This window comes from Notechis scutatus, chromosome 4 (genome assembly GCF_049901735.1).
Source record: "Notechis scutatus isolate UNSWTSFEM ecotype Mainland chromosome 4, rNotScu1.2, whole genome shotgun sequence".
NCBI lineage: Eukaryota > Metazoa > Chordata > Lepidosauria > Squamata > Elapidae > Notechis > Notechis scutatus.
The window spans coordinates 104,109,388-104,124,260 of record NC_142012.1 but is presented as its reverse complement, the minus strand read 5'-3'; the positions used below and the strand labels follow the sequence as shown (position 1 = coordinate 104,124,260).

General features: G+C 35.2%; 1 protein-coding gene across 2 annotated transcripts in view; it reads right to left on the bottom strand.

Annotated features, from left to right (window-relative positions):
* Positions 1 to 14,873, bottom strand: part of TCERG1L (transcription elongation regulator 1 like) — a 184,201-nt gene that overhangs the window by 20,800 nt on the left and 148,528 nt on the right. For both annotated transcript variants that reach the window (XM_026670660.2, XM_087964295.1), the window contains exons 9-11: positions 10,318 to 10,384; positions 5,263 to 5,398; positions 844 to 933 (exon numbers count right to left, since the gene is read on the bottom strand). In XM_026670660.2, the coding sequence (XP_026526445.1) occupies positions 844 to 933; positions 5,263 to 5,398; positions 10,318 to 10,384 (293 nt within the window). The remainder of the gene's footprint in view (positions 1 to 843; positions 934 to 5,262; positions 5,399 to 10,317; positions 10,385 to 14,873) is intronic.

The window sequence follows — 14,873 nt, the reverse complement described above, 5'->3', positions numbered from 1 at the left end:
TAGCAACAGCTTTGATAGAAAATCCTCTTCAACCAGCATTATATTTTTCAAACTGGTATGCTCAAGGACATTAAAAACCTATTGAGAATCTATGCTTCTTCAGATGTTGCAGAACAATTTCTAGCACCCTTTACCACAGTACTGCTGGGAATTGTAATTCAACCATATTTGGGAATCACAAGTCCTTCTTCTATGCAATGAAAAAAAGAATGGGTCAACTTAAATTATTTTTGTTGAAAGCATGGTATTAAATGCTAGATACAACATGTAACCTATGTAAGATAGAAACCTTTGAGGATAATCCTCAGAGGCATTCCAGTATAGTCTGTGAACTAACTCTCTTAACACAACAAGTAGGCAATTATTAAATGCATAGGACATTTTGCATTAGTTATTGTTAATTAAACTCAAAAGTTTAAAATATCTTAAAAACACAAGATACACCCAATTTTATACACATACACATGTCATGATTACTGAAGATGTCTTATGCAACCCAAATTAAAATGTAACATGCATTTTATAAAATGTTGTGTACCAAAGAGAGAGTTATCACTTGTTGGTGATAACATCTGATCATAAAATGCTCTCTCAATAGAGGATAATCTGAGGCTTTCTTCATTGAATCAGGTGAAAGCTGACTGAAATTTCCCTGGCTATAAAAATGTGTGATTTAATAATACCTCACTTCTGATATAGTGTACATCTTTATTGATGTTCTAAAAATGACAATATAATTTGACCTTTAATGAAATTATTTACAGTATATTATTATTAAAATTTTATGATCCATTTTACATTATATCCTATATTTTTAAAAAAGCTACCAAAACAAGAACTCACCTGTTTACGTTCTTCTGAGTTTAGTAGAAGATAACGTGGATCAAACACAATTTTATGAAGTTCTTTTTCCCATGTGGAAAATGCAGAGACCTGAAAAAAAAATGTTACATAGTGTATAAAAAAAGTTTAAAGGCTTGAGAATGAAATAGCAATAGCAATAGAACTTAGACTTGTATACTGTTTCACAGTGCTTTACAGCGCCCTCTAAGCGGTTTACAGTCAGCATATTGCCCCCAATCCGGCTCCTCATTTTACCCACCTTGGAAGGATGGAAGGCTAAGTCAACCTTGAGCTGGTGAGAATTGAACTGCCAAACTGCAGGCAGCTGGCAGTCAGAAGAAGTAGCCTGAAATACTGCATTCTAACCACTAACCACTGTGCCAGTATGACACAGAAGTAGGTATCAATATCTTTATTAAAGAAATATTACAGTGTACAATGTTTTGAATTATATCATCAATCATCTACATTATTATTGTAGCACAAGCAAAAAAAAAAAAAATCTCAGGAATTTAGATTAAAAAGAAAATGAACTATATGAAGTAGGAAAAAGAAATGAGTTGTTTCCTTGGACTAGAAATTAAATAAAAAGTGAACATTTTGTTTAAAAAGAACTGAAAGCATGCTGTCATATTCAGTAATTGGTAATCTAATAATAGAATGATTATGCCCATTCCACTTGCTACATATAAGATTTACTTTTTTAGCAAATGTTCTTTATCCAGCATGCATTCAGATGAATACTTATTCATCTTTTACTCTTTCTACACATGTTCAGGTTTTGTTCAGAGGTTTTCTGAATATTTCAGCAATTCAAGAGGCTTCAAACTGAAAAGATATTGGAATAATTCACCATAAAAGTCACTGACCCTCAGTTGGCCTCCACATACATTTTCCATTCTCCTTTAGTGAAAAGTGCTAAAAAGTTAACCAAGTTTATGTACAGCATAGTCTTAAATTCATGAGAGGACAATTCCTTTATTAGAACAAACCAAAATACCACCAAAAATAGCACAATCTCAAGAAACTTCAGGCTACAGCTTGGGTAAGGAAGTTAGCTGCACTTTCATACCTGACTCTAGGAGTCATATCCAGTAAGCTTGGGATGTCAGACTTCAAAAACCAAGATAGACATTCTGAGTTGCTTCAAATCAGTTTCCTTTATTGTTCCTCACCTGTAGATAGCAATCTTTCCAAACTAAACCCAATACTTGCACCACTAAAGATATAACTCTAAGAACTCCTAGAGAGAAGCTCTCTTGACCCTCCTCCTCTCAACCAAACTATCTGGACTTCACAGTCTCTTGCTTCTCTGGAATATAATACTTCCTGCCTGGGAATTCAGACTACATTCCACACAGGACCAGAGATCCAATAGTGGTAGTCTTCATTTAGTGACCACAATTGGAATTGGCAACTTGGTTAAGCAAAGCAGTTAAGTCAACATCATTATAATTTTATTCAGGCTTTCCTTTGCTTTAGAGCAGGTGTGTCAAACTCAAGAGCTGGGGTTGGATCTGGCCCATGGGGTGCTTAGATCTGGCCTGCAGGGCCTCCCTGGAAACAGTGAAGGACCAGCCCGAAATGCCTCTGCCAGTGAAAATGAAGCTCAGAAGAACTGCAGGTGGATCCTCCCGAGCTCTGTTTTTGCTGGCAGAGGGTTGTGGAGGCCACCATAGCCAAAACCAGAGCTTGGGAGCCCATTTTCGCTGGCAGAGCAGTCAGACCACCACAGGCACCCTCGACATGAGTGACGTCAAGCTGGCCATGCCCACCCCAGTCCCCTGAGGTCAAACACAACCCCGATGTGGCTCTCAATGAAATCAACTTTGACACCCCGCTTTAGAGCATCAGAAAGATATGGTCTAAATAGTTGGGTAAGCCCAAACAGCAGGAAAGATTTCATGAGGAAGTAAAAAAAAAAAAAAAAGCTTTCATTTAAAACTGATTAGAATCTTGTCAGTGTGAAGAAGAAAAGCAAGTACAAAGATGGGTTCTAATCAATTAATTAAAGGCACAAAACTGAACTTGTTACCTTGTGGTTAACTTTTTAGACACCATGAAGAAAAGCAGCTCAGGAAGACATAGATTGTTTAAGCAATGTTCTGCAGGGGTCAATTTTGTGACCAATGTCCACATTTCTCTTCTCCACTCCGAAAGAAATGCAGGCATTAGTCACAAAGTTTATATTTCAGCACTACTATAACTATGAATAGTTGTTTCTGATGCAGTTGCTAAACAAGGATTACCTGTATGGTAGAGTATGTAGCAGACGGGTATACCGTACAAATTATCACATTTCATTATTAAATAATATCCAATTTCCACCCGTAACTATTCTTTTTTTAAAAAAAAAAATTAAAATAAAGTTTATTTAAGTTTCATATATTTAAAACATTTAAAAAGAAACAAACAAATATATAAACAAATATATATATACATATATACATTTTGCAGCAGGTATTGAGTATTGGTTACATTTTTCTTTTCTTTTTTTCTTTTACCCCATAACATTGATGTGATCTACCTTGTTACAATACCTTCCTCGTTGTTTTAATGTTTTAATTTCACAGAATACTTTATGATTAAACCACCCGTAACTATTCATTAGCATCTGGTGATTATGCCAGAAAACATAATTTCGGTTGACAAATTTTATATACTAGATTTTAATCAATAAATATACATACCACAATTAAAAGCTTTATTTTTAGCATGTCAAATGCTTAGGCTTGCATTTATTGCAACTGTCTAGCACAGCTACTCCTGCCTTATGTCCTCTTAATCTTACTTATTCACAAGTCTTTACTTCTAATGGAAAATGTGGCTATTATTTCTGAAGAAAAATCAAAGTATAAGGATTGTGATGTGTGTACAGAGAAACACCCCCCACCCCCCCAAAAAAAAAATTCACCACCAACTTTAATGATTTGTAGTATACTTTAAAAAGATATGGGATAAATCTATAAGATGGCTTTCAAAGCAACTTGCTAGTGACATTAGCTAAAAATAAGTGCTAAAAAAGCCTCTGAAGGCTAGCATGAGCACCCAATTAATTTCTAAACACATTTCTTTCCTAGATGCTATAATTACTTTTCTAAGTTATCAATGCACCCAAACATTTTATAGCAAGAGCTGCTTCTATATAATGTACATACATGCATTTCAGATATTTGGGCAGAACATACCACAACATAGTTTCCCTTCCAATCAGCATCCTGCCAAAATGAAGAGTGTTGATTACATTATAAGGGTCAGTGGGATTTCCCTTGTAGACCTGGAATTTTAAGTATTTCTACTGTAGGATGAAATATATCAAAAATATTAAACTCAGTGAGTTTCATTAGCTCACAGCTGCTAAATAAATGCCTGCATAGTGGGCCAATAATTTTAATGGACCAAAATGGATTCTTTCACAATTTAACCATATAGTTTTATGATATCTTAGTGATGAACTTAAAAGAAGATCCTCATGAAGAATATTGTACAATTAAATGTATATTTAATAGTTTAGAGGTGTACATACTGTAATTATTTAAGATTAGGCAGAGATCAGAAATTGGAATATGCATGAAACTCAACACACTGAAATAGCTTCTCAAATGATAAGATTTAAAATTCCCCAGTCTGCTAGCTTCTAGATGTATTTAACCATGAGTTTATATTTCCTGTCTTATTACCTATGCTGAGTGGAAATTATGGAGCTGCAAACCAAGCATCTGGTTGGGGAAACTTACTAATGGAAACAGCAATACTTGAGACAGCATAAGCGTAGAACATAGAATAACAGAGTTGGAAGGGACCTTGGAAATTTTCTGCTTGAGCAGAAGACCTTATACCATTTCAGATAAATGGTATGGTCCAGTGTCTTTTTGAAAGCCTTCAATGATGGAGCACCCACAACTCTTGAAGGCAAGTTATTCCATTGGCTAATTGCTTTGTTAGGAAATTTCTCCTTAGTTCTAGTTTCCAACCACTATTTGTTGTATTGCCTTTTAGTGCTTTGCACAATAATTTGACCCCCTTGCCTTCTACAAAGATGAGAGAGTCAAATAATTAGGTAATTTGAGTCCCTCAAATATTGGAACAGTGCTATCATGTCCCCTTTTGGCATTTTGGAAAATAGTTTGACACCTAGTCTTTCTTTTCATTAGACTAGACATACCCAATACATGGATAGGATCAAGAAACTTGATAAGCACAAATCATGTTTTTATTGTTTCCTTTAAAAAAAAGCTAAGCTTGTGTACAGTAAATGGCAACAACATAATAGCAAACAGTGGAGTTATCTCTTGATAAGAACATATTAACAACCAATGTAAACAATTAATCTGTTGCAATGTACCTATTACATATATTAAGATTATATCATGCTGCCCAATAGTACAGGAAACAGGAAAACCATAGGCAATTTCTTACCCCTCTTTCCAAAAGCATATCTCGAAAATGGGTAATACGTTCCTCCAAGGGAAGGGTAATCTGATGTTCTGATGTTTTCACGTTTTTCTCTTCCATTGTTATTTTTTCTAGCTCCGTATTCTGTGAATTTTCCAACCTTAAATAATAAAAGAGACACGCAAAGTGATATATGTGTTTTTAAACTCATGGTAAACTTTAAAGTACAGGAACATCTCGGAAAAAATAAGCAACATATTTTTCTCTGTAGTGAATTTGGAAAGTAGCTGCTAAATTTTAATCTGAGACAATGTGTTAGCCTAACTACCTTTATTCCAACCACAACTGGCCTTAAATGCAAGCTACTCAATGCAAGAAGCCTTGTAAATAAAATAGCTGAATTTCTCCTCTTACTAAATACGGCTAAATTCGACATTATATTTGTCTGTGAAACATGGCTCAATGCATCTCTCCCTGACTCCATTACCACAGTAAGAGACTATCATGTTTACCAATCAGATCGTGAAATCCGTAGAGGAGGTGGTGTTGCTATCTTCTATAAAAGGTCCCTACATCTAAAAAAACATCCAAGTTACCCAGGAACTTGCTATTCCTGAGACCATCATCTGTGAACTGTCCTTAAATATCACATTTTGGTTCTTACTATGTTACAGAGCCCCTGATCATGACATTGAACATGTAAACAAGCTAAATACACTACTAACATGGCAACATCCTGTCCACACACTTTTATCTTTCTTGGTGATTTCAATCTACCTCATATTAACTGGACCCTTAATGAATGTACAACTGAACCCATACATGCAACCTTCTACAATGCAGTAACAAATCTGGGACTAGAACAACTAGTAACCAACAACACTAGACGTAACAACTGCCTCGATCTCATCTTCTGCAATAGTTTGAATTCAATTTATGGAATACAAATTAAAGAACCCTTTTCCAACAGTGCCCACAACATGATTGACTTTTGTCTCAACATACGTCCACACAAAAATCATCACAATGATCGAATCCCCAATTATAACTTCAAAAAAGGCAACTATGATTTTATAAACAACGATCTCTCATCCCTTGATTGGCAATTTCTATTCTCTGGATGCAATACTGTAGAAGACCATTACAACATATTTTTACTTGAAGTCAAAAGAGTCATCAAACTATATGTACCATTAACAACTACCAAAACCAGAAAAAACAAATTACCCATAACAATAAGGAAGCTTCGATCCAAAAAGAAATCACTTTGGCGGAAAAACAAATCCGGTCATGTTGCCAACTTCAAAAGCCGATACAAAAATCTATGCCACCAGATAAAAACTGAATGCACCAATTATCACATTAAACAAGAAGAAAACCTTCTACTCACCAATTCCACCCGCGCTTTCTACAATTTTGTAAACAACAAGCTAAAAGACTCAAGGTCCATCCCACTCCTGAAAGGACCTAATGGTAAAGACTGCAACAATGACATTATTAAAGCCAACCTCTTTAACATATTTTTGACAAGAAGATAACTGAAAACAATAACTAAAAGTGAAGCAGCCTACTAAGTGTTTGACATATTGCTGAGTCTGTTCTTATTGGGAAGACTCATCAGGGTGTAAAATTATTCACAAAATATATTTGGGAGCATTTGGCAAGAAACAAAAATATTCACAAGACCTTTTCTACTTTAACATGGTAGAAGTTGGAAATCAATGAAGTAAGAAGATATTTTCATCTTCCATTTCTACTACTATCTGCTTAGTCAAGGAAAAAATGTGAAGAAGTGAAACAAAGAGATATAAAGAGAAGATGTGGTCTGTAATAGTGGTTTAACTGAAAGTCAGCTTGGTCCAGTGGTCAAGATATCAGGCTAGAAACCAGGAGATGATGAATTCTAGTCCTGCCTTAGGCATGAAGCCAGCTGGGTGATATTGGGCCACTCTCTCTCAGCTCTAAGAAGGAAGCAATGACAAATAACTTCTTTAAAAAAACTTTTTAAAAAACTGTAGGACTTGTCCAGACAATTGCAAGAGTAAAAAAAAAAGGGATTCAACTACCTAACTTGCTCGTATTCTTCTTGTTAAGAAATTTAAAAGAAGAACCTTCATCAATCCCTCTCCAAATCCCAACTTAATTTCCATTTGTTTCTTTAGTAAGGAGAAATAATGAACAATACAGCAAATAGAGAATGGGTTAAATGAAGCTCTGCCTTTCTATCTAGCCATTTTATTTGGTCATCTGCAACAGATTTTTTAAAATAACCATTGCAGGTTAAAAATGTAATATATTTACACTTTTTAATTTGATGAGTTAATTTCTGGAATGATATATTTTTTTCAAAGGAAGGCACCTGGATATCCAGTTCTTTTAATGAAGCATATTTTGAGAAAATCTATATATTTTGACTACCTGTTTTCAGATTCTGAGGTTGCGGAACAAATCAGTAAGGTCATGGACTGCAAATTATTCTTTCATATTTTCAATCAAATTGCTGTTTTAAAAGTATCACAGATTTTAGGAAACTAGTTTCAAAAACTTAATAAAAGGAGACTGGCTTTCAGTAGTGATATAACTTGGACCCCAGGGGAACTACAGATTAAAAACTGGTGAGAGAGAGAGAGGTCAATTGTAATAGAAATGTTAAAATCTACTTTCAGGTAATAAATTGCATTCTCCAGTTAACAATATGGGTCCTAACTTACAATATTATCTTCTTGCCATCCATAATTGCATTAAAAATTTCACTCTTAAATTACACTAAAATGGATATTGCATGATATTAGTAGCACTAAAGCTATCAATTTGCCACTTTTCATATTAGAATAGTGACTTGGATATTGTATTAGCTATTTTAATTCTTTCCAGTTATAATATTCCATAATATGATCTATGAAACTTCCAATCTAATTTCAGGTAACTACCAAGTATTTATATACAGTGAAATTGATGGGAACCAGAAAGTTAAATCATTAGCAAAGGTAGCCAGAGAGAATCTCTTTCTTCCAGTATAGTTAATTAAAATGATTTTAGAATATTATAGTTATGCATTTATACTTGCAGCTAAAACTATCATAAAAAAAATTAATTAAAGCATTGTGCAAATTAAAAGCTGTTAAACCAGTGTATTAAAATGCTGAAATTTGAAGAAAACATAAATGAAGTTGAACTATATTTTCTTAGTATTGCATCATTTTAAATATCATCTATTATCTAAACATAAAAAGGAATTATCAATATGAAACAACAATAATAATAATTACACACAGGTTTATTTTAAATTTTCCTAAGTCCTAAGAATATCATGGAAACTCTCTTCATATAAAATATATAAAAGTTTTTATTAGATCTGTCCAGAATACAGGAGGGTGCAAAACTGTTTTGGCCTGAATAGTGGACATCTCATGGATAAACAAACCTACCACTCACAATCCTTGATCCCTTTTTTATGGCAGCCCTCAAATATTGGAACACTGCTATCATTTCACTTCTAGCCCTTCTTTTCACTTGACTAGACAAACCAATTCTTGCAACCATTCTTAATATGTTTCAGCCTCCAGCTCTCTAATTATTTTTGTTGCTCTTTTCTGCATTCTTTCCAGTGTCTCTACATTCTTTTTTATAATACGTAACCAAAACTATATGCATTGTGGTCTGATCATTGTGGTCACCTGTAAAGTCATGGAATGTCACCTGTAAAGTCATGGAATCAATTATTAACCAATCCATTATCCTCCACTTAGAGACAAACAACCTACTCTCTAATAAACAATTTGGTTTCAGAAAAAAACCATCCTGTAATCTGCATCCTATCAAATACTGTACCTGTAAACAGTGGTGTCCCCCAAGGCAGTGTTCTAGGACCAACTCTTTTCATACTCTACATAAATGACCTCTGTGATAATATCAAGAGCAACTGCATTCTCTTCACTGATGATGTAAAGCTATTCAACACCAGAGACAATACTGCTACTCTTCAAAAAGACCTTGACTATGTATCAGAATGGTCAAACAAATGGCAACTTCAAATCTCAACAAATAAATGCTCTGTCTTACATATTGGCAAAAAAATCAGAAAATAAAATACAGGCTGAATAGTCAAGACCTTGTTGATGATCCAAACTTTGTCAAGGATCTTGGAGTACTCATCTCTAATGATCTAAGTGCTAGAGCCCACTGTAACTCATAACCAAAAAGGCATTAAGAGTTGTTAACCTAAACTTATGTAGCTTTTTCTCTGGTAATATTACACTACTAACAAGAGCATACAAAACATTTGCTAGACCAATACTCGAATACAGCTCATCAGTCTGGAACCCACATTACGTATCTGATATTAGCACAGTTGAGAAAGTCCGGAAATATTTCACAAGAAGAGTTCTCCACTGCTCTACTTGTTGCAGAATACCTTATGCCACCAGACTTGAAATTCTAGACCTAGAATACCTAGAACTACGCGCCTTCAGTCCGATCTAAGTATAGTATATAAAATTATACATTGCAATGTCCTTCCTGTCAATTAATACTTCAGCTTCAACCATAACAATACAGGAGCAAACAATAGATACAAATTCAAGGTTAACCGCACCAAACTTGATTGCAGGAAATACGACTTCAGCAACAGAGTGGACAATGTCTGGAATACTCTACCTGATTCTGTAGTTTCTACCCCAAAGCCCAAAAATTCTCTACTATTGACCTCACCCCTTTCCTAAGAGGTCTGTAGGGGGCGTGCATAAGCGCACCAATGTGCCTACCGTCCCTGTCCTGTTGTTTCTTTTTATTTTTCTTATATGTATCCATTCCATGTATTCATAACTTTGTTTATATTTATACCTATTATCTTGTAAGCAATTGACAAATCAAATAAATCAAATAAATAAATAAACAAATAAATCATGACTTGTTACTTTGTGCTAAGGTGATGGTAGTGGTGGTAGAAGAGGAGGAGGGATTGTTTTTGCCTCGATATTCTCATTCTCTCTCTCTGTCTCTCTGTCTCTCTGTCTCTCTGTCTCTCTGTCTCTGTCTCTGTCTCTCTCTCTCTCTCTCTCTCATACTATTAAGACTTACTTGTTTCTCTTTGTTTTGATGCTGCTGTCATCATTCATATCTTCTGGATCTGTGCCATCTTTATCTGCTAAAAGGAAACAAACTAGTTAGTGACAAATATGTCATTAATCCAATCAGATCAGCCAGTTTAATTTTTGTTTTATTAGAGTTGGTTCAATTTCTAAATTTTCCCTTTCTCTGTCCATTAGAAATGATTTAAAAAGACATTTGTAACTTGTTCTTCTCCGTATTTAGTTTAGAACTCTTTCTATGGTTAGGTCCATCACATATATCTATACCTCCATTTCCTTCTTTAACTCTAATTACCTTTTTAACCGTTAGACTGTTACAGTTTTAGTACTTGCTGGGAATCAATAAAATGTAGTCCAGCATATCTGGAAGCAAGGATTATGCACAAGTAATGTTATCTGAGAGTACATTAGTTAATCTTGGCCAATAAAAACAGCATTGATAATGAGCTGATTTGATTGTGAAACCAAATACATTCTTTTCACACACACACACACACACACACACACACACATATATGGGTAACAAACAGGTACAGGTAAACAATCCTTGCAGGCTTACACATGGATAACAAGTGGGAATGGTACACCAGATACGAGTACCATTAACCGTCCATTTTTAAGGATCTTAATTGTGAACTGATTCTATGAATCCTCCTTCAAGGATTCATTATCCTTGAAAAAAGTCCTCTCATTTAGAAAGACTCCGTAGAAAAGTAAACAAATGATTTGTAAGTGCTATGAAGAAATTCAAAGAAAAATAACTGTAAACAGATAAACAAGAGTCACACTGTATTCATTGTAAATTTACAGTATAAACTCTGCAACAATCAACAAATAGTTCATTGAACAAGTCAATTCAAAATAATAAGAATTTATGGCCATGTTTGGAGAGGCTGTAGGTGAAGGCCCCACATCCAGTAATGTGGTTGAGGTTTCCTACATCTGAATTATGTTAACAATCAACTATGTTAACAATCAAAGTTCAAATATTGTGAGCTCTTTTTGCTAACACACTTGCAACACTTCAATAAAACTCTAATCTCAGAATGATTAGAATCTTGTTCAATCTTTATCCAGATATACAATCATGCTCCTTTTAAATTCCAAGAATTTGGAATGCTTGAATCCCAATAATCTTTTTGGAGAGCACCAATTGTTCTTATTTCATCAAAGATACACACTGTAGGTATCAAGAACGTACCCAAAAATATGTTCTGACTTATTGGACCTAATTTTCCCCAAGAATATGGTATGAAACAACTATAAAATCTTTATCACCACATAGGCATCTAAAAATGTTTAGAAAGAAAAACATTGTATACACTTAAACATTATTCTCTCAGTGTGAGAACAAATAACTTGAATCAAGAGGCTATGGAAAGCAAACAACTTCATAGGATATTGGTCAAAAGGCACTGGAATTGCCTACTTTCTAGAATTAAATTGAGTTTGAGAAGAAAATATAACAAATATATAAAGGTCACCCATTTACTTTATAAGAAATATGAAGTATGCCATTCCATCTTGGAAAAGATACAATGAGAATATTTTTTTAAATGGCCACAAAGTATGACAAAGCAACATACGAACATTTCTAAATAATGTCCGTCCTAACTTGGTACCATTTATCAATGTAAAACCATTGTATTCTATGGAATTTAAATAAATACAAACTTATTTGAAAAATGAAGGTAATGTGAATTTCTGGATGAGGACACTAATCTATGTCATCCATCCATCATATCTTAGCAACTAAGTACTATTTCTCATCAAATTCCATCATGACCTCTACCCTACCATCAATTTTGAAGTAATAAAAGCCCACTTCCTTAATGTCATAATAAAGCTGCACAATACAGGTAATTCTCAACTTACGACCACAATTGAACCCATAATGTCTGTTGCTAAGGGAGAAATTTGTTAAGTGAGTTTTGTCCCATTTTATGACTTTTCTTGTCACATTTGTTAAGTGAACCACTGCAGTTGTTAAATTAGTAACACGGTTGTTAAGTGAATCTGGTTTTTAATTTTGCGTGTCAGAAGGACACAAAAGGTGATTGATCATATGACCCTGGGATACTGTAATTGTCATAAATGTGAGTCAGTTATCAAGCATCTGAATGTAAATCATGTGACCATGGGGATGTTGTGGTTAGCGGGCAACAGGTGTGGATGGCTGAGGAGAATGAAGACTCAGATGAGGGGCCAGGACCATTAGGGAGTGGACTGCTGCCTTCAGAGACTGTGGGGACTGGCAGCAGTGATGAGGAGGTTCCCGAGGAGCCTGTGCCAAGTGTGCTTGTGCACAGGATTGCTCAGAGGAAAGAGCAGTTACAACAGCATGGGAGACTCAGGAGTAAGGCTGCAAGGTAATGGCCCTTCCTTCAAGAAGATAAAAGCCATCTGTAAACGAACATACTTTGCAGAAGGCAAAGGCATTTTGAAACTCCAGCCTCGTGGACATTCCAGTATCCTGAGTTTGTATTTGAAGATTCTTGTATTGCAAATTATTTCTTGTCTGTTATCTTTTGGCAAGTCTTGCAGAGTTTGGCAAGGCTTGTGCTTATCACAGCTAATTATTTTGCAAAAGCATTACAAGGTTTCTGTTCTATTTGGATTGTGTTTGATTTGTTGGAAAAGGGCATGGGTCAGAACAAGGGATGCTGCAATGGTCATAAATGTGAAAAATGGTCATAAACCACTTTTTTCAGTGCTGTTGTAACTTCGAGAAGTCTCTAAGTGAACTGTTGTAAGTTGAGGACTACCTGTAGATGTATAAATATCAACATTCTTCAGGACAACCAATATATCATTATGCAGACCAACATGACTTCCATCTGGAATACACTCCCAAATCCATCATCTATAAATTCAGTAGACTGTATTACCTATCCAACAAGATCAATATACAGATCAATGCCTGTATTAAAAGATAGACCACAAAAATAGATCAACAGAATATCATTGGCTATTACCTACAGGTTACAGTCAAGTCATCCAAATGTATTATTAATAAGCTGCAGCACATTCTGGACAATAACAATGCACTTTCTCAGGCAATGGGTGGCAGGCTCATACCTGCATGTTATAAATACACCTAACCTGAATCAGATTCTTAAAAGCCACAAGAAAGAACACAACCTTGCATCTAATGTCGGGGTACTCTCAGATGTCTTAGAAAGCTTTTGCATATTCTTTCTCTATTAAGATACACGCTATCATTTGTCATCAATGCCCCCTTTTATGTAGGAAAAACAAAACAAACTTCAACCAAAAGAATGAATGGACAAAAGTTTGACTTCAAAACTCAAAACAAGGACAATGTGATATCCAAGCTTTTCAGCCACCACCACCCTCACACTCACTTCATCACAGATCTCAAAGTATCCATTCTGGTAAAAATCAAACTTACTAGCACAATTGAGATATTTCTGCGCTTACATAGACCAACAGGTTTTAGGCTACCAGTAGTCCTTGATTTACGACCACAATTGAGCCTAAAATTTCTGTTGTTAAGTGAGACATTTGGTAAGTGAGTTTTGTCCCATTTTATGACCTGTCTTGTCACAGTTACTAAGTGAATCGCTGCACTTGCAAAATTAGTAACAGAGTTGCTAAGTGAACCTAGCTTCCCCATTGAATTTGCTTGTCAGAGGGTTACAAAAGGTAATTATATCGGGATATTGCAATTATCCATGAGGATGCTGCAACTGTAATAAGGATGAAAAATGGTCATAAGTCACTTTTTTAGTGCCTTTGTAACTTTGAACGGTCACTAAATGAACTGTTGTAAGCCAAGGGCTACCTGTACTGTATATCAGAAGATTTCAACAAACAGTGGGTTTTTAATTAACCTTACAATTGTTAATTGATTGATAAGGTAACTGTATTTATAAAACCATCCTGTTTTCCCTTCTCTTTCCCCTGCCTCGTCTCAATTTAAATCTTGTATCACTTTAACTACTTCATACATTTGATGAAGTTCGGCTTTTTACCTTTTTATAATATTTGTTAGCCTAAAATGCTACAGACTTCTTTTAATTTTGAACTTAGGACTAAAGATTGTAAAGGAGAATGTGACAGATATGCCATTCCTTCCCAGGTTTCCAGTTACTTTAGGCTAATTATCCTATCTGGTTATTATTGGATGAATGAGTGTTGGGCTTGAAGCACCCATTTATTTGCAACTAAAAATACATGTTTGCTTGTTTGTTTAGACCAAAGGTCTCCAAACTTGGCAACTTTAAGACTTGTGGACTTCAACTCCCAGAATTCTCCAGCCAGCTGGCTAGAGAATTCTGGGAGTTGAAGTCCACAAGTCTTAAAATTGCCAAGTTTGGGGGCCCCTGCTTTAGACATTCATTCATTCAAGTCAGAGGCAGGTTCTGACCAGTTCTGGAGAACCGGTAGCATAAATTTTGAGTAGTTCAGAGAACCGGCAAATACCACCTCTGACTGGCCCCGCCCCCATCTATTCTCTGCCTCTCGAGTCCCAGCTGATCGTCTGGGTCTTCTTTTGTTGCCCTGCACAGGAGAACGGAGCTG